Below are 20,214 nucleotides of genomic sequence, written 5' to 3'. Positions count from 1 at the left end.
AAATGCCCTTGAATTTTCTCAGATATCCCCTTGTCTTAATGCACCTGCCTATAAACTAGCCTTAACTGAACACAATGAAAAATACATAATAACCACTAGATGAATTCCCTGCCCGACACAGGCAGCGTATGGTTTTCCTTGGTTCCAGCTGCATACTTGACTTTGTGAAAGACCTGGAGGAAATGCAAAGAGTACACAAGAAACATGCCTACACAAGCCTGATCCACAGTTTTTCAACTTTGATGCAGAATTCTCAAGAGATAGCTTTCAACTCCATTTCAGGTCTGGAAGAAAAAATCAATTGACAAAAGGAGCATACTGCCTTTTACTTCCATTTTGTGTCTGCCTGACTGGAAACTCCTGCAAAAAGTTTTAATTTAACAGCAAAGTAATAAATGAATTCTCACTTGAGGATGAAAAGTTTGACTAGAAACCTCCATGAAACTAAAACAGTGTGGCAGCGACATCTAGTGGCTGAAAAGGGGCGATGCCTGTTTATGTGTACAGAGCACATTAAGCTGTACCTTCATACAAAAGAACAAAATCAAAAACACCCTTCTCTGTGATGCTTAAATAAAGATTTTCTATGCTTTGGTATTAGAATCAAATATGATTTAAAGAATGATTGGGATTGTTGTTTGGCTTTACTTTGTTTTATGAAATAATATACCAATGAAAAAAGGGTAATGTACTTGCCATGATGTGATGTTTTATATGTTTTCTAAGTTCCTGTTTTCTTTTATAGTTTTCCTTGTTTAGTTCCCTTGTGTCCTGTTTTGCTTTCTCGTACATTAGGTTCACCTGGACTCATTTAGTTAAGTCATTCCACCTGTGTCTTGTCTAATCTGTTTTCTGTGTCTGTATGTATGTACAGCCCTTGGTGTCATTTCTTGTTGCTGGTCCATTGTGTTTGTTTCCCTGTGATAGTTTGCCTACATTTTTGTTCTTGGACATTAAAAACATCTTGATTCTGCATCCCTGCCTCCATTTGGGTCCACATCTCCATTAATCCGTGACAGTGATGTTAGAAGTTAGATGAAATGTAAACATCCATTACACTGAAAGTGTGTGTTAAAACACCAGAAAATCACTTAGCTTAAGGAAAATTTCAATAATAAGGTTTTCTGAATAATTAATTCAGACGTCATTTTTGGGGAAAATGTTCACATTCATACATTGTGCCTAACATTCATCAATAGTACTTATTTGTAATTGAAGAGCAGGTTATGCTGTGTGGTGAGTTTGAAGAAATGTTATGTTACCCATTTACAGTCTGCCCACCCGCACCGCAGCTTTGAATAAGATTAAATGGGTATAAAAATGGATGGATGTTACTTTGCTAGGGGTTACAAATGAGTATGTTCGCTGGGTGAAGTGAAAGTACTAAGAGAGTCATTCAAGAGGTGTACTCGGCCAACTTGCAACCAAAGTGAACCACTCTGCACTGTGTCAACTCAGGGAACTTTAGAGACACATCAATTTGAGCCCATTCATAATAAATAGTCTAGCTAATAGAAATCAACAGATTGCATCAAATCTTGACTTCGATCCAATCCCCAATCCTGAGCATGCATGAGGCAACAGTGGAAAGGAAAACTCCCTTTTAACAGGAAGGCAAAACCTCCAGCAGAACCCGGCTCAGAGAGGGCAGGCATCTGCCTCGACTGGTTCGGGTGGAGAGGACAGGAAAGACAGATCAACATGCACATACAGTTTTTATTCAGGAAGACCTGCTGAAAAAGGAGAAATATGTTAATGGTGTCAATTCAATTAAATTCAATTCAACTTTATTTATATAGCGTCAAATCACAGCAATGCTATCTCAAGACGCTTTACAGACAGAGAAGAAAAGATAATGAAAGCCAATTCATAATAGCCTATATAAGGAAACCAACAGATTGAGTTGTTGGGTCAAACTCAATCTCCCATCCTAAGCAAGCACACTGGCAACAGTGGGAAGGAAAAAACTCCCTTTTAACAGGAAGGAAACCTCCGGCAGAACCCGGCTCAAGGACAGCCATCTGCCTCTGCTGTGTGGGGGTAAGAGGACAGAAAGACAACAGACAACAGGAACTGCTACTCCCGGCCAAGGAGACCTGCTGAGACAGGAGACATACATGTTAATAATGCAACACTGTTATTGGGGGGGGGGGGGGGGTGTGTAAAAGAGATAGATAAAGAGAAAGAGAAATAAGCTCAGTGTATCAGGAAATGTCCCTCAGCAGTGTAAAGCCTGTTACATACTCCACGAGAAGCGAGAACTTTTTTCTTGTTATCGAGGCTCCGAGAAGAAAATGACGTCATTTTGTTCTCGCGGACGTGTTTGAGGACAGTTCTTGACACACCAGGCTGGCAGAACTTTTTTCTTGCGGGGCTCCGAGTAGTATCGTGTGACTGGTCCGTTAACACGGAGAAAGCATGAAGCGGAGTTGCTGCTTCCGCATTTTTACTGTTGCCAGTAAAACGGATTGTTTTGATAAAACAGCTGATCGAGGTGGTGAGAAAGTACGAACATTTTTACATGTAGCATTAAAACACTCGGACCCAGCCGCGTGCACAACCCGTCCTGCCGCGGACGAAGTTGCTTGTTAAATATGAAACTAGAAAAACAGAGCGGAGAGCGGAAACCTCCGCCAAGCACAATGTTAAAGATTCCTTTTAAAAAATCCTGCATCCAAACGGTGATCCAGACCACCACCAGAATTTAATCAGTTCTTCATTTTTACATTTGCAACCACTCTTGAAATATTTATAAAAATCCATCCATAACCTTTTGAGTTATCTTGAGCAAAAAGAAGACGGGGAAAACAACCTCCTCGGCGGAGGTAACAACCGGGTTCATCGCGCATAAAAGTAGACATCGCCCCCCGCAGTGATCCCTCCCCGCTGCAGACGTGCTTCTCGTGGAGTATGTATGGACCTGACGAACAAGACGTTTTTTCTTGTTCTAGCAGCCTCAAGAACAAGAACTCAGTTCTTGCGTCTCGTGGAGTATGTAACAGGCTTAAACCTGTAGCAGCATAACTAAGGAATGCCAACCATCCCTCGCTATAGGACTAAAAAGATAAGTCTTCAGCCTTGTCTTAAAGGTGGGGAGGGTGTCTGCTTCCCTAACACTAACTGGGAGCTTATTCCATAAGAGAGGGGCCTGATAACCAAAGGCTCTGCCTCCTGCTCGGCTCTTTGAGACTCTAGGAACCACAAGTAAGCCTGCAGTCTGCGAACAAAGTACTCTGCTAGAAATATAAGGAACAATGAGGTCTTTGATGTTTAGTGGTGCTTGGTTGTGGAGAGCTTTATATGTAAGGAGAAGGATTTTAAATTCTATTCTAGATTCAACAGGTAGCCAATGAAGAGAGGCTAAAACTGGAGAAATATGATCTCTCATGCTGGTTCTGGTCAGGACTCTGGCTGCAGAATTCTGGATCAGCTGAAGGCTTTTCAGGGCATATTTAGGACAGCCCAGTAATAGAGAGTTACAGTAATCTAGTCTCGAAGTAACAAAAGCGTGAACCAGTTTTTCTGCATCACTCTGAAACAGAATGTCCTTAATTTTGGCTATATTGCGTAAATGAAAGAAGGCTGTTTTAGTAACCTGCTTAACATGTGGGCCAAAGGACAGGTCAGAGTCAAATATTACTCCAAGGTTTCTCACTGTAGTACTGGAAGCTAAAGTAATGCCATCCAGGTTCATTACACAACTGGAAAATTTAGCTCTGAGTTTTTCAGATCCAAAGAGAATTACTTCAGTCTTATCTGAGATTAAGAGGAGAAAATTTCTAGACATCCAAGTCTTTATGTCTATGAGACCATTTTGTAGCCTATCAGGTTGATTTGTTTCATCTGGTTTAAAGGATAAGTATATCTGAGTGTCATCTGCATAACAATGAAAGTTTATTCCATGTTGTCTAAATATTTTGCCCAAAGGGAGCAAATATAGTGTGAAGAGTATTGGTCCAAGTACAGAACCTTGAGGAACTCCATGGCTTACTGTAGCTTGTGAGGAGGACTTGTCATTTACATGAACAAACTAAAGTCCATCAGATAAATATGATTTAAACCAGCTTAACGCTGTACCTGTAATTCCAGTAGTAGTAGTAGTAGTAGCAGTAGTACTAGTAGTAGTCGTAGTAGTCGTAGTAGTAGTTGCTTAGCAGGAAGAGCAGTCATCTTCGAACTGGAAAGCTGGGAGATAAATTCCAGGCTTCCCCTGACTATGTGCTGAAGTATCCTTGTGCAAGACTTAAACCCCAAGTTGCCCCCTGACCTGCCTATTGGGTTATGAGTGTGTATGTAAGTAACTTTGGATAAAAGCATCTGCTAAATGACTGTAGAATAGTATTATTATTATCAAACACAGTTCATAAGCAGTTGTTCTTTTCACTACATTATAATTTAGCACATTTTAATTTTTTATTTTTTCAGTTTTTAATTATTTGAGTGACTTTTGTCAAATTAGCCTTTTCTTTAATGGGAGGGTGTCAGTTTAAGTGCAATCAGAGTGACACTGTGCAGCTTTGTATGAAAGAAGCAGAGTTAAACAGTACAGTCTTGAGTCTTCCTGATAGAGACGAGCAATTGTAAGGCGCTATTGCCTGTGGCACGAACAATCTCCTGTAACGTTCCCTGTGACAGCAGAGCTGGATGGGTGTCCTTAGAGGGTGGTCAGGGACTTCTTCTCCATCTCTGCCTTGAACATCTCTTGCCTGCAACCACTGAGCTAGATCAGTTCACAAGTGTCTGCAATTCATTAATGTCACTGAGTCGCATATGAGGGATGATGTATGAACACTTTTAACCTCAACAATTTCAGAAAATTCTCAATCATTTAAAAACTGCTACCTAAGTTCATTTAAATTTTGGAAATATACAGGACAGCGTTCAGCCACTCCTCTGTAGAGAATCATTTTGGTTCTGTTATGAGTAGAAATGACACACATCTCATGTGGTACACAGTGTTCGTCAAAGTCCTTCAATTTAGTTCTCCATCATAGGCAAAATCATGGCTGTTTTTTTGTAACACTGTCATTGATAATACACCTTGCTAAGATTGTATGTCCTTAAGCCTATATTGCTTAGTTAAACACATCACATTAGATCATAGTTATTGGTAAATTATTCAGCTCAGATTAACATCAACTTCTCTTAATCAAAGGTGCCATTTTATTTAACTGACATGGTCGTTCAATTTGTTTATTAAGGGTTTGATAATCTCACCTCCAGAGCCTGTCTTTGCCTTGTTTCTATGTAGACATTCATGTAGAACTAAGTTATGATTCCTTTAGGAATTTGTAGGCCTGTATTAGAGATGATAGTGACAGATGTGCTGATGACTTTGAAGCACATTTGTAGCCACTTCTGCTTGAAGTAATACCGTTTATGTTTCAGAAGGTTTTTGTGGAAACCTCAATGCATGCACAGTAGAATGTAAGAAGATGCTGCCATATCTCATGACTATTGATTAACACACACACTCAAAGCTGAAAAGTGTCATTCTCTGCTGAACAGAAACACCACTGTCACATAAGATTTTGATGAGGATCTTTGGTTGCATATTGGCCAAAAGAGGACTGGGTTTGGTTTCACTTAGTGTAAGTCGACTCTGTCTACTCTTACAATTGCTATCAGCCGCCTATTTTTCTGTATGATGAATGAGGGGTATTTGTGGTAAACTTTACTTCTTAAGTTACAGTGAGGGCATGTGTGGTGGAATAAACGGGAATGGCTTTGATGATTTAAAGCAACAGTGCTGGCAGAAAGCTGGAGAGAGCTTTTGCTTCGAGGCTTCAAGGAGCTCTGCTGCAGTGATTATGTAATTAACCCATCAGACTGGACATACTGAGAGGCCCAAGGTGTCAAACTGTTGACTTTTTTTCACAAGTTCTTTTGAAGTTCAGGTTTCTTGGTTTGTCAGTTTGTTTCACATAAAGTCTTTGTTGAAAAATTGAGCATTGCATCAAGTTTGAGGTTCTGTCCAACCTTGGCAAAACAAAAAAACATGATGTGTGTTTTGTTTTTTAAAAAAACCAAACAAAAAAAAAAAAAACAGGCAATACAGCCTTTAAACTTAAACCTATGTATACACAAATTAATGTGTGTGTGTGTGTGTGTGGCTTGTGTGTGTGTGTGTGTGTGTGTGTGTGTGTGTGTGTTGGGGAAGCTACTAAGTGTAAACTGGGCTGCAGTTTACAATAAGTAATTGTAATGTAGTTGCAATTAAAAAAGAAATCATGATATGACTAGCGATCTGTTGCTTTTAAACATGTTGAAAAAATAGAATAAAATATAATATGCATTATTGTCCTACAGGTGTTAAGCATGGGTTGCTGGTCCTTATGCCTTCAGTCACCACAACAAACAGCATGGCAGCTGGTCACCTCCTTAAAGCAACCTATTTTTTTGTTTGTTTATTTGTTTTTTTTAACGTATTTAAGATACATAAATGGTGAATCAAGAATTCATAGAAATTCATGAATTTAACTTTGTATCTCTGAACTGGAAAATAAGCCATGGCAAACTGATACTTTACAATGGATTTGAATTAGTTCAGTTTTTTTTTACTTTCTTCTTTTCATATTTATCCAACCTCACACTGTTTGTTTCTTTGCTTCAGTGAGTCGATGCTTGTAGATCTTCTGAGCAGTATATCACAATGTTGACATGGAAAACTACTTTCAAAGATTTTTTTCTTGAATGTGCCAGATTTTTTTCTTGAATGTGCCAATAAAGAGTATTACGTCTTTTGTTGCACTTTGCCATATGCAAGATAAGACATACAGTAGGAGTGGCTTGTCCTCAGGCCACCGTCACCACAACAAGCCGTTTGGCAGCTGCCCGCTCAGGGCGACACCTTGTCAAAACAACTTGGATTTCTTTCTTTGACATATTTAATATATTTTAAATGTACTTTTTTATATATATTTTTGGGTTAAAACTTATTTCAGAGCAGGGTGGCCAAAATGTTAACACAAAACCTTATTTTCAATTTTTTTTTTTTTTTTTTTTTTTTTTTTTTTTATAAACATTGAAAATTTTTACAAAAAATGTTACACAAAAAGGTAACAGGAGCACAAAATACCTATCTGCTCAGTCCGCAGTTTGATAATGTGTTGCATGACACCATAAGTGTATGGATGATTAATTCGTTTTGTCAAAGGCAACTATTTGAAAATCTGAGGGAAAAAAAGGAACAATGCACGTGTGCTTTTTGTTTCACATTTTATCCTTCACCTGGAATCATCTTCTGTGAAATCTTTTGAATGGATGTTCCTGATGCAGAGCAAGACTTTCTGGTTGAGAATTTGCATTTCCAGGAACAGCAGAACCTTGAAATAAATCCTTTTAACAATGTTCAAACTAGTTTTCACAAGTTCAGTTCATGAATGGTTTGTTTTTCATGCAAATTAATTCTGAATGGATTGCTACTATAGTAAAAGAGTTAAATTAATATTTAAATGTATGAGTGGAATTTTGTGAAAAACGTATAAGTAGACAGAAATCCTGGCAGGGCAGCCTATGTAAACAGCTATTTGTTGTACAGACATGAGAAGAGTAAATGTTTCACTAACTATAACTCAAACCAAAATAAATGGAGTAGTGGCTTTATGAAGACATGTGGTGTCTTTTTTTCTATCAAACAGCTGTCTGCGTCACTGAGACATTTTTCACAACAACACAACACCAGAACGTCCACACAGGATGACAACATGGACTGATGCAGAAGTGTCACTGTGTAAAAATTTACAAAAACATGCCCTAAAAACCCTTAAAAATGAGTTTTTAGAGGAAAATGTGCTCTTATGTACCTTCTAGCATTTATAGATTGGCTTTTTTTCTCAGCTGATTGTTGCAGCCAAGAATGAGTAATTCACAGAACACCAGTTAAAAGGCATATCCCTTTAAATCACACAAGTTACTTTAGTAAATTGGATGTGCTTGAAATGACATTTGAGAGCTTTTGTTATAAAGCACAGTTTTAAACAGACATTTTACAGCAATTTAACTAATAACAGAGCAACGCACGCATCCAACTGTTCAGATATGTTTGTCTTATTAGAAAATCAAGTGACTTTTCTGCTTGGTAATGTAATATTCTGGTTCACATTTTTAGATATATTGTTGGGATTATGTTTATGCTCTTTATGTTTGTTTTTTTTTTTTCTTCTGTTCAAAGATCCAACTGGCAAAGTGGTGCACTGATTGGAGATTGTGCTCAGCTGGGGTTAATGGGGGATACCACTCACTGGCAAGTTCTCAGCTCAGCCTACTTAAGAGCCAGGCTGCTTTCACTTGTTGCCCGATCGTTTGAGTTTTCCATGTGAAGGATTGCTGGCCCAGTCAGTTTTGACTATCTGATGTTTTTGTACTCTTCTCTGCCACCGCTTTTGTTTTTTAGGCTGCTTGCCTTGTCCTTGGACCTTGGACTCTTAAATAAAGCTGTTATTGCTTTTTTTTCCCCTATACCTGCTGTCTGCTCAGTTCCTGGATCCAGCCTGCTACCCACAAATCACAACAAATATTTTATAGCAAAACATAAAATGAGGTGAATGGATAAAAAAGAAAAAAGAATTATCTTTCATTGTTGTTGCTATTTAGTTCACAACAACGGCAGAAAAAAACCTAAGACTTCATAGCTGATGAAGTGTTGAGAAATTTGTCCCCAGCATATTCTGGCTATCTTCATAAATCATGTATAATAGAGAAACTCAGTGACAGCTCAACATAACACTTTTACTTGATAATCCGTCACCTTATCTGTGCACTTCAAGCAGTAACACATAGTCCTCTTTACCTTGTACTTTTTAAGACCCTTCAAGTGGTGCCTTTATGATTTTGCATAACTAAATAATTATGTAATGATTACATATCCATTTGTAGATTGATTTATTTTACATTATAAGACACACAGACCAGGTAAAAACATTAAAGCATATTTATTTTTCCCTATAACTTTCTTCCTGTCATGTACTTTTCAGGTGCTTGAAATACAATATAAATGGTATTATAATGGATTATGTGTAAAAATTCTCAGAGTGAAACTGTAACCAGTGTTAGTTGTTAGAGTTAATACATTATTTTTTTAACTAATAAAAAAAAGTTTTTGTGTTATTAAGGTTATAATGACACAAGGAAGACTTTGAAGATTTAATTACTACTGTGGTGATGACAAAGGAATACCTCTGAGCAGCCCCTTATGTTAGTTTATGACATTACTTGGTTTTCACTAAATAAAAAATGGATGTAGTGGGTTTTTGTTCAACTGGAACATACAGACAGAAAATATTTACAACAAACAGATATTTATGAACCAATCATTCAATTTCATGTGGATCCTCCAGCCTGTCTTTCACTAACTCAATAATATTTTGAGTCCAACATATTATATTATTTTTTCCCTGTGATAGACTGGCGACCTGTCCAGGCCGTACCTTGCATTTCCCCCAATGATTGCTGGGATGGGCTCCAGCTTTCCTACCCTTAACTGGACTGAGTCCGAAATAAATGAACGAATATTATATTATTTATATTCTAATAGGAAATAGAAATGGACTGGGCTTCTTATTGTAAATCAAGTCAAATTGTTTTTTTTTAAGTAGTCATCAGCTGGTTAGTGAACATAGTTATTCATCCATTTATTTCCAGCGAGCAGTTTTGGCTGTTTTTTCTTTTTTTTAGTTTTTTTTATTTTATTTTTTTTTTTTTATTCTTCATTCTCTTTTGTTGCCTTTAGAAAGTACATCTTCAATCTGTCCAAAACTAATGAAGATCCCTTTCAGCAAATTCAGTAACAGCCTCTTGTATCCGTTTGTCCTCACATGTCCTGCTGCCGTAGGACAGGTTGTGTCTGTCCACGTTCCTGTCTGTGGCAGTGCGTCTTGGCCTCAGTCAAGCATTGCAGGCTGGCGCCGCTGCCTCTCCACTTCCACAACATCAGGTGTAATGTTACTGTTTGTTGTGGCCTGAAAACGCTTATAACATGGCTGGAAAACAATGTCGGAGGTAAAGCTGTGCGGCATCAGCCGAGATCACTCAACCCCTGAGGACCAGCTTGCTGATTAGGAGGCTTATTGGCTCAACAGAAGCATGCACTGAAAAAGATGAGCGTCTTTATTACCTCGAAATTAGGCTATCTGAAGGAACAAAAATATCACTTGTTAGCAGCCCAATTTCAACCACAGAGTTTAAGTGGTCATATTTTTTCTTATTTAATTATTTATTTCATGTTATGACGAAAGTTTTTCATCATGGCAACCTTGTGTGTTTATTTATGGGAGCAAAACATCCCACAAAAATGCGACATATAAGAGCATTAATTTCAATTCACTTTGACTTATTGTGGTTGTCAATATCAATCAAATAGCATATTTGTTGACTTATTTCTTAATCAAACTTCTTAAGTACCATCTCAGGCTGACATGAGGGCGGGTGAGATGAGAGGTGTTCCTGTAAGGTGAGAAGGAGCTGCAGAACTCACTGGGTGCTGGTCAGTGTTTCTGACAAGGGCTGATATCTATCTCACTTGTTCATTAGCTGCTGGACCCTTGAATGATTTAAATCTTCCAACCCACATCAGTCAGTATTCATTGTGGCAGCATCCGCAGCAGCTCCTTGGTGAGGAGGATGCATCCCAGTTCGACAACCTCAACGCCATTTTCTGTGAAGGATATTTTGAGGCTGGACTATCATTATGAAAATGATTTTATGATGACTGATCAAGTTGTTCCACTGCATCACCATCAGTACGTGCGCACGGCGTGCCAAAACAGCGACTTCTACGACTGTAAGTCTGAGCGGTGCGTTTCTGGGATGCAAGAGAAACTAAATGCTCAAAACTCAGCAGCAGATGATGACATACAGGGAAAAGGTGAGAAGATGCAAACAGCACGTTTTTCCTAGGATAAGCGTTTATGTTGGTTTGGTTTATGGACAAAATATGCGGCCTAACTTCACATTTTCATCCCTCACTTTGCTCTAAAACAACCTGAAAGGCATTTTTACTAAATGAGGAAATTTGTTTTCATCATCCTCCAAAATTATAGCCAAAATGAATGTGATAAGGTATTGGGTTTTAAATAGAAGTTGCTTGTTTAATTGTTGATTATATTTTTTTTTTCCTCGCTTTTGTCCCCACTGGATCGCATCCAGTACAGAAAAACTAAACTTAGTCTGGCCTGGCAATTCCAGTTAGAAGTCGTTTTGGTTAAAACAGTAAACTATCTTGAGAAGAACTAAATATGTAGCCCATACCTAACTGAGTCACTGTTTTTTTGTTTTGTTTTTTTAGACTGGATTGAAAGTTGGATGTTATGTTAAAAAAAAAAAAAAAAAAAAAAAAAGTCAGAACTTTGTTTTGTTTTTTGGTTGTTTTTTTTTTGGTTGTTTTTGTTTTGAGTTTTTAGTGTGTTTTATTACACAAAAATATACAAATGTTTTAGACAATATTAAGTAATATTAATTCCAACACTTATGTGTTTTATTGGTTGAAAATTAAACTTAGCTAATACCTCAAAAACTATCATTCACTTTATTCATATGTTTGTTTGTTGGTTTTTTTTTTTTGTTTTTTTTTGTTTTTTTGTTATTATAGTTATTTTATTTTATTTATTTTTAAATAGAGATAGATAAATTAATAGTTTTGGCACCAGTGACGTTTTGTGTTGGTTTTCGGAGTTTCATATTTTTATTATATTTACTTTGCTTTTCTGAAATGCAGAGATGAGCAGTGTGGACAGTTCACCTGACTTTGACAGCAAGTCCAATCTGCGCAGGAAGCCCCGGGTCCTCTTCTCCCAGTCCCAGGTGTCCGAGTTGGAGAGGCGCTTCAGGCAGCAACGCTACCTGTCTGCACCAGAGAGGGAACACCTGGCCCACATGCTCAAACTCACCTCCACCCAGGTCAAAATCTGGTTTCAAAACAGGAGGTACAAATGCAAGCGTCAAAGGCAGGACAAGTCTCTGGAGCTGGCGGGTTATCCACCTGCACCGAGGCGGGTGGCGGTGCCGGTGCTGGTACGGGATGGGAAGCTCTGCAGCGCAGGTTCCCATCCAGCACCGTACAACGTCTCATTTGGACACTATAATCCGGTATTTGGGTGTGGAAACAGCAGCTTGTACGGTTGTGGTTATCACAGTGTTTCACCTCGCGGGACCATGAACGCAGCACAGATGTCCTGCAATCTGCTGGATTTAACAAGTCCCACTGAGGGGCCTTTCGACCATGGACAGCTTCAAGCTTCTTTGCATGGTGTTAGAGGCTGGTGACTCAAGCCTTTGGATAACTAATCGTCAAATGTAAATTGTGTATTTGCGTGGAATTTATTACCAGTTCAGTTCCAAATGTCTAACTAGAACACAGCTGAAAGGTCGACACTTTTAAAGACTATAATGTTAATCATTGTTTTCATTTCAATCAACTTGCTTTATATTTTACAACTAAAGTAGGAATTTATTTTGAAGGGAAATTATGAAAGGTTAATGTTTCTGTTATAGAACTTCAAGAAAAAAATACGCCATGCATTTGAAACATACATAAAACAAAATATATCTTTGTCCATCTAATTTGTGAATTAAGCAAGATTATTTACATTTTGAAAAATCTTTTATAGATGTTGATTTAAGGCGCGTGTGATATGTAAATATAGTTAAGTTAGGCTACAACCAACATACCTGATCAGAAACCGGTTATAGAGCTGCAGTTTATCAAAGGCAGCCATCGAAAAGCTAATGGATGAAGTGACATCTGACCTGACAGCACTACTCTATCAAACTGAGCTCATCATTGTCCCATTCACAAACCCGCTGATAAGGCGCGAGAGCTTGTCCAGTCCAAAGCTTTGCTTTGTCAACAAATCCGCAGACAGAGTGGCTCTTTAACTTTTCCAAACTTTAAACCAAACGGGAATCAGTTCCAGTCGGACCAGTCAGTCACTGATGAACCACTGATTTAACACGCAAATGTCATGGGTTCATCAACACGTGTGGTTTTTGGCATGTTAGAAAATAAATCTTCACTCAACAAATCGATTCGTGGGTCTTAATGTCGCCGAGCCGAAAGGCCAGAGGAAAAATATCTGCAGGAACAGCGAGGAGGTGAAGCATCTGTGTGCAGATAAGAATGAATCTGCAGACAGAGAGGAGACAGCGCAACAGATCAGATCACGTGCTCGTGCGCGCCTGTTTAAGAAAAAAGGGGTGAAGAACGCGTTTTTTATACTACTGGTTTTGTCTGTCAAGTGTGATTAAATGAGAATAAATAAAGATGTCAAAATCAAGCATGTTTTACTCTACCACATATAAATGCAGTTTAGTGATTTAAAAAAATACTGTTTACTGAATATATGAATGAATGAATGAAAATAATAAATAAATAAATAAACAAATAAACAAAACCCGTCTCTTTATCATCTACATCAATGGATCAAAACTACCAGGAGTTCGTGTTGTTTATTATTGTGACAGGTGAAAGGGAAGCTTGTTTGAAATGTAGTCTTATGTAAATAAATTTAAAAAAATAAATAAATAAAGCTGAGGTGAGTAAAATAATTAGCAGGAGACGAAACAATGAAGAAAAAAAATCTGTGCTTAACAAAATTTCAGACATTTTTCCTAAATCGAGTAAATCCAATGAGAATTCACCCTCTTCACGTTGTTCATTACTGAATTTAAACTGACCACAAAGTCAACATATATTATAGACACATGAACATTTTAAAGCTCAATTTTTTTTATATTTAATGCAGAAAGTTAAAATAAAAGGAAAGGAAAGGAAAAAGATTGAGTAAGCTTGGTTGGGTTAGGATAAAGAAGGGAAGAGAGATATGGATAAGATTTTTATTTCTTTTTCTGTTTTTCAAGGGGCTTGATTACACTGTGGTGATGAGGGTCTATTTGCACAGAGAATGACGTGAGTCTGGTCATCAGTGAAAGACTCATTATGGCTTACTCAAAAAGTCATGCTGTGTCTCCTCCAGCTCCAGATGGGCAGATATGCCTATGAAGCCAAACGCCACTCTGATAATCTGGTGTTTATGATTATTGTTGAGATGGTTTACAAATCCAGTGGTCCCTGCTAATCTTAAACTCAGCATCTGCTAAATCACCTTTGAAAAAATGTTTGATTTTGCAGCTATGCGCCAAATAAAAATGATATATGACAGTTATAGGTTCGCAATCTTCTTTTTATTGCAAATCTGTTGGGAGCAGCTCAGGGAGGGATGTTCTGCGCTGAGTAATCTTTGCAAATTTGAGTAACTTTAAAGCTCCCTCTTGTGGAAGAGAAGCCTTACTGTGGCAAATGTTCCTCTTTCAGAGATGAAAATGTGAATCCAAGGTGTAATGTTGAGCTTCCTGTCGAAGTAAAAAAAAAAAAACAAACAAAAGACTTTTTTTCATTTTATCTGATGGTAACAACATGGCAGTGGGTTGACCATAAGTTAGGTGTGGGCTTCTGTGGCATGAAATGAAACAAAATGAAAACTTTATTAATCTCTGTTGGAATGTACAATGTTTCAGTTTTTTTTTTCTCTTTTGCTTAGTTGCCTTTATTTTTTTCTCTTTTTTGATAATAAAAAAAACAATGATATGTGATACTTAAAAGAACACATGCTTTGTTCCAGAAGGAGATTGAGGCTGCAGGAATGATCTCCTGTACTGTTTTGTTTGGCATTGTAGGCCTACTTGATGAAGTCTCATTCTGAATTTTCATTCATTCATTATAACCGCTTAATCCGATGAAGGATTGTGGGGAAGCTGGAGCCTATCCCAGCAGTCTTTGGGCAAAAGGCAGGGTAAAGCCTGAACAGATCACCAGTCCATTGCAGAGACAAACAAACACTCACACCTAGGGGAAATTTAGAGGACCCAAGTAACCTAACATGCATGTCTTTGGACAGTGGAAGGAAGCCAGAGTACCTGAAGAAAACATGCAAACTCTACACAGAAAGGCCATTGTCCAAACATTGCCCCAGCTGAGAATCAAACCAGCAGCCTTCTTGCTGTGAGGTGATGGTGCTAACCCCCTTCCCACTGTGCAGCTCTCACGCTGAACTTAAAATTTGAAAAGAAATGGAAGGACATTTATTTTAAAAAAAAAAAAAAAAAAAAAAAAATCTCTTTACAGAATGGAAATCAAATATTTAAATGTAAAAAAAAAAAAAAAAAAAAAAAATAGGATGAAATTTTAAATTGTTAAAAATGTAAGTGAAATCTAAAAATGTATTACACCAGTGGAATGTATATAATGTCAAATGCAACAATAGGAAAAGTTAAAAAAAAAAAAAAAAAAAAAAAGTATTACACCAGAATAGAATATTTAAAAAAAAGAATAAATAATACTGTTTTGTTTACTCCTGTTCCTCCAGAAGTCAACAGTCATGTCTTTTGTTATATTTGTGGTCAAGATGAGGGGATTGTTATTGTACCATCCCAAAAATTGACTGATTAGTTCTCTACACTCACTTTCTTGTCCATCACTGCAACACCCCACAACTGCAGAGTCATCAGAATATTTCTGAAGATGACTGGACTCAGAGTTGTATTAGAAGTCTGAGGTGTGCAGTGTGAAGAGAAATGGTGAGAGACCCTTGTGGTGTTCCAGTGCTGCTGAGCACCATCTCAGACACACACAACCTTGTTTGTTTAATAGTCAAAAATCCAAGTGGTTGTGAAGGTATCCACCTGGAATTTTTGGAGTTTCGTAAACAGAACAGGCTGAATTGTTCTGAAAACGCTTGAGAAATCACATAATGTGATCCATTAATTGCTGCCTGAATTGTCCAGATGAGAGTTCCTCTCTGAAGCAGGTAGACCTTCAAGCCCATTATAAATGTTAACTGTAATAGGTCCTATGTGTTCCCTTGCCACTGGGGTGAATCAACAACAGTCTCTTAAGCACTTTCAGGGCAGGGCAGAAAGAGCTGCATTTTTAATGTTTGCATTATATAAGTTAAACATCTTATTTTCTCTGTTGGTGCAAATGACAAATTATTAAAGTTGCAGAGGGAGATGTTGTTGACGTTTCCAGATATTGCACTGAATGCATTTGGAAGTAATGTTTGTAGCCTAGCAACAACAGAGCTAATGAGGTTACAGGCTGTGTCTGCAGCAGTACCAAGTACACCATAAACCTCTGCCAGAACACACAGGTACACTCTCTGTGTATGGGGATGAGTTTGATGTCCTTAGTGCAGATCTTCTACTCTCCAGTGACATGTCCAGGATGGGAACTAGGGTATTTAAAAAGCATTGCAGTTCCACTGTCCTTAGTTTTCTTATCACAGTTTCCTTTACAGGCTTGAAGCGGTGACAAAAACATTCGGGTCTGGGATGTGTTTATGCAGTCATATCACAGTGAAGGATGTAATACTTCCTTCCCTGTATTCTTTTGTAGATCTTGTTAGCACCCTGAGCTCATCCATTTTGTTAGCTAATGATTTCACATTACCCATCAGAATGGTTGGAATGAGTGGTTTGAATTTGATCAATTTTCTCTCTGCTTTCCTGCTGACATACATCCACTTCACTTTTCCTTTCACTTGTTTGGAATTTGGTGATATTTTGCTTTTAATCTTTGTTCAGGAGAGCTCAATCAGCTGATCCTGCTGGTAAACAACTCCTCCGTAGCCATGGAAACTCATCATAACAAGCAGTGAAAGAGTCCAAATATTATACAAAGTATACACAGGAAAATCGATTGAACAGAAAGCCTCTGCGGCAGTGTGAAAAAATCTTGAAAATTTAACTTTGTCTTGGTAAAAAAAATCATTTGTGTCAAAAAATAAAAACAATAAGGTCAATAAGATCTTTTACAGTTTATTATTCTACGGTGGGCATATTAAAACAATTTACAAAGAGGAAAAGATGGATGCCATCCATACATTTTCTTAACAGCTTAGTCCATTTCAGGGTCACGGGAAGCTGGAGCTGATCCCAGCAATCATTGGGCAAGAGGCAGGGTGGACCCTGGACAGGTCACCAGTCCATCACAGGGCCAGCACAGAGACAAACAACCATTCACACTCATATGGACAATTTAGAGTAACCAATTAATTAAACTGCATATCTTTGGATGGTGGGACGAAGCCAGAGTACTCGAAGACAACCCATACATATACAGGGAGAACATGCAAACTTCCCACAGAAAGGCCACAGTGTGAGCCTCCCCCCAGCTGAGAATTGAACCAATACTCTTCTGGCTGTGAGGCCAAAGAATGGATGCAATTACATAAAAATAGTTCTGGTAGGTTTAAGTCTGAATTGACCAGACTATATTGCTCCACATATTTGTGGTTTGGATGCAGGTTGAATGTTGGCCTCCATGATATTTTGACCTAAAAATCATCAAAACTGTTGTGAACATCCTCAAATAGCCTCATAATCACACAAAACGTGAAGTTTTTTGCAGGCAGAATGAGAGAAAATTTCCCAAACAAGAAACTGAAAAAAACCCCACTTAACTTTACCTAAAAGCCACGGTAAAGTGCTGACCAATTAGACACAACCTTGAATTGAACTTTCGGTCTACTGACTGTATACACAGTATAAAACCACTCTGATGCTGAGGAGATACCAGGACTGAAGTCTGAAAAATCTACTGTTTAGTTACAACAAAGAATCGCGACTCATCATCTCAGACAATGAGGTAGCAGAAAACTGATGGCATAACAACGTTCCGTGGCTCAAAGAAAACATTGTCACCACGTAGATTGTACTGTGGAAGACAAATGCCTTCCTGGGCTAAAAGGTCGGAGGCTCTGTAATGTCATGTCTGGTGCGCAGCTATGCAGCAACATATCTCCACAGTGAGTGCATACAGCACAATAAATTAAAAGGAAAAAGGAAATGCCACTGCTTTCAACAGAGAGCAATCAAGTGGATTGTTACAGGATAACGGCAGTGGATGACAGAAGTGGTAGATGTTTAGATGGGCCATTTCAGACATGACCCAATCCCAAAACAAAACCACAAAGATGCTGACTTTCAGACCTGACTTTGTTAATGCTCATGTCATCACAGCGACTGCATGAGATTTCTGATTCAGCTAAGTAAGTTAGTTTCTGACAAAAACCAAATGTGGACTGGGTATTTTTTTAGTGACAGTAGCATGAGATCATTTAAAAATTAAAACTTGAAATATAGATAAAATGTCCTTTATTTTCATATTGTGACACTCTTTCTATATTGTGTGACACAAATTACAAACGGGTTTTTAAAAGCAAGAAAGATAAAACTGTGACAACAGAATGAGTCTCTCTGTGCTTAGAGGTCAACATACCTCAGCAGACAGTCACAGACTGGGTCAGGCTAAAACATATCATACTGATGATCTTAATGCTGTGTTGACAAGACAACAGGTAACAGTAAGGAGGAACCTCATAGGTTGAAAACAGACAGATAAAACATGCTGCTCTAGTGTCTGTATGGTTTATATATAGTACCAGTCAAAAGTTTATCAGTAGTTATATAAAATATATATACACCATATATTTATATTGTAAATAGTTAGTATTTTTCTTTGTTTTAAATATGAAAAAATTAAACTTAGCTGTTGGATTTTCATGCCATTGCAGCGGTGATGTTGCCAGACCTCATCACTGTCATACAGGCGTGTGGTTGGTGGAGGGAAGTTGGAGTCAGTGAGACCAGAGGGCGTACAGGGGGTCATGTTTATCATGCCTACATTCATACATTAACTGATGAAGCATGAAATCCCAGAGCAACACAGACATCTCTAGTAAACACCTCAGCAGCAGGAGAAAAGGTCAGACTGAACACAGAGAACAACAAATAAACAGCCACTGAACAATGAGTGTGTCAATTCAGGAGCCGGCCTAAATGTGTCGAACTCATTAGTGCCCCTGGAGGTTGGACCACCCACTCTGACCCCCACTTTGTCTTTCCATTGCAGACAGAGTTGTCTCCCAGAGGCCACTGCACTGAGCTGATCCAGGAGTGAGGATTAAGACATAAATCCGTTTAACTGCCATGGCACCATATACTCCAATAATATTTGTGCCTTGAACAGGCAGTTTTGTCTTTCACATTGAGCTCAGCTTGGCAGCATAGATCGGACAAATTGCAGTTATTTTACTCAGGATGTGTACTTACATTGTTTAAATGTAATTCTGCATTTTGTGTACAGGTATTAATTCACCACAAAGTGTACAAATATAGGTTATAATTTCTGTACTATACACACATTTTCTAACTCAGAAAAACTCTCTGGTATATGCTATTATTTATTATGTAATATAATGACTACCATGCATTACTTTATGCTTTTGTTAAAAGTGAGGAAATGTACTATAAATGATTAAAATCTTAATTAAATTTTTAAAAATTAAATCAAGCACGTTTTTCTAGCCCTGCCTTTGTACTGAACTGTAATAAAATAAGGTTTATTTTCAGAGTTGTCATAATTTATGATGTACAAATTCAATGAAAAGTAGAGGTTTAATCATGTGTGATAATAAAAAACTGCCTTGATACCTACATTACCACAGTTATTTTTCATAGCACAGGGTTTATGAAATTTCATGTTTGTATAAATAAATGATATATTTTGTAAACAAACATTTGACTTTTTGGTTCATTTTCTCAGCAAATATCTGAGCACAGGATGAATCCAGGTTATAACACGTCTATATCAACAGATGAGCACTTTTACAAAACTGATTTTGGGTTTTTCTTTCTATTATATTTTATTATTAGATAAATTAAATTTTGGGACGCAACAGTGTGACTGGAGTGAGGATTGTGGCTTCAATAATGTAAAACAAATTGATTTAGGTATAAATACCTTTAAGATAATATGATGTTTTCTTATCCAACATGTGCTGATTTGCACAATTGTCCAACAGAATATAAATGAGAAAAATGATATCTAACATTGTGTAAAATCAAAAATAAAACTAAATAAACATTTTAGTATGGATGAAAATTAGCATGAAATCACAAAAATGGAGAAATAATTATTATGACAACATTTTCTCCTCTAATAGAAATATATAAAAGTAGATTTCTATCAAGATGATCTGAACAGGCGGAGCAAGAAAGGGCCAGCTCAGCACTTAAGGCCCACCTCCTTCACTTCAGCCTGGATAAACCCACCCCTGAGCTTTAAAAGTTCCAACCTCGAGAATGTGTGGTGAGACACGCTGCTTCAGCCGTCCTGCATCTTTCTGATATTCTGAGAACATCCAGTTTCTCATTTGCTGG

The 20,214-nt window shown here is 37.8% G+C and overlaps 1 protein-coding gene across 1 annotated transcript; it reads left to right on the top strand.

Annotated features, from left to right (window-relative positions):
- Window positions 1–10,620: 10,620 nt before the first annotated feature.
- Window positions 10,621–12,261, top strand: nkx2.7 (NK2 transcription factor related 7; the record flags this gene model as incomplete). Its single annotated transcript, XM_079251686.1, has 2 exons — window positions 10,621–10,864; window positions 11,714–12,261. The coding sequence occupies 2 exons, from the start codon at window positions 10,621–10,623 to the stop codon at window positions 12,259–12,261; spliced, it is 792 nt and encodes a 263-aa protein (XP_079107812.1).
- Window positions 12,262–20,214: the final 7,953 nt, after the last annotated feature.

This window comes from Telmatherina bonti (assembly GCF_933228915.1).
Source record: "Telmatherina bonti genome assembly, chromosome: 13".
In the NCBI taxonomy this organism is placed as follows: Eukaryota; Metazoa; Chordata; class Actinopteri; order Atheriniformes; family Telmatherinidae; genus Telmatherina; species Telmatherina bonti.
The sequence above is the reverse complement of the archived record's forward strand: the minus strand, read 5'-3'. Positions and strand labels throughout refer to the sequence as shown.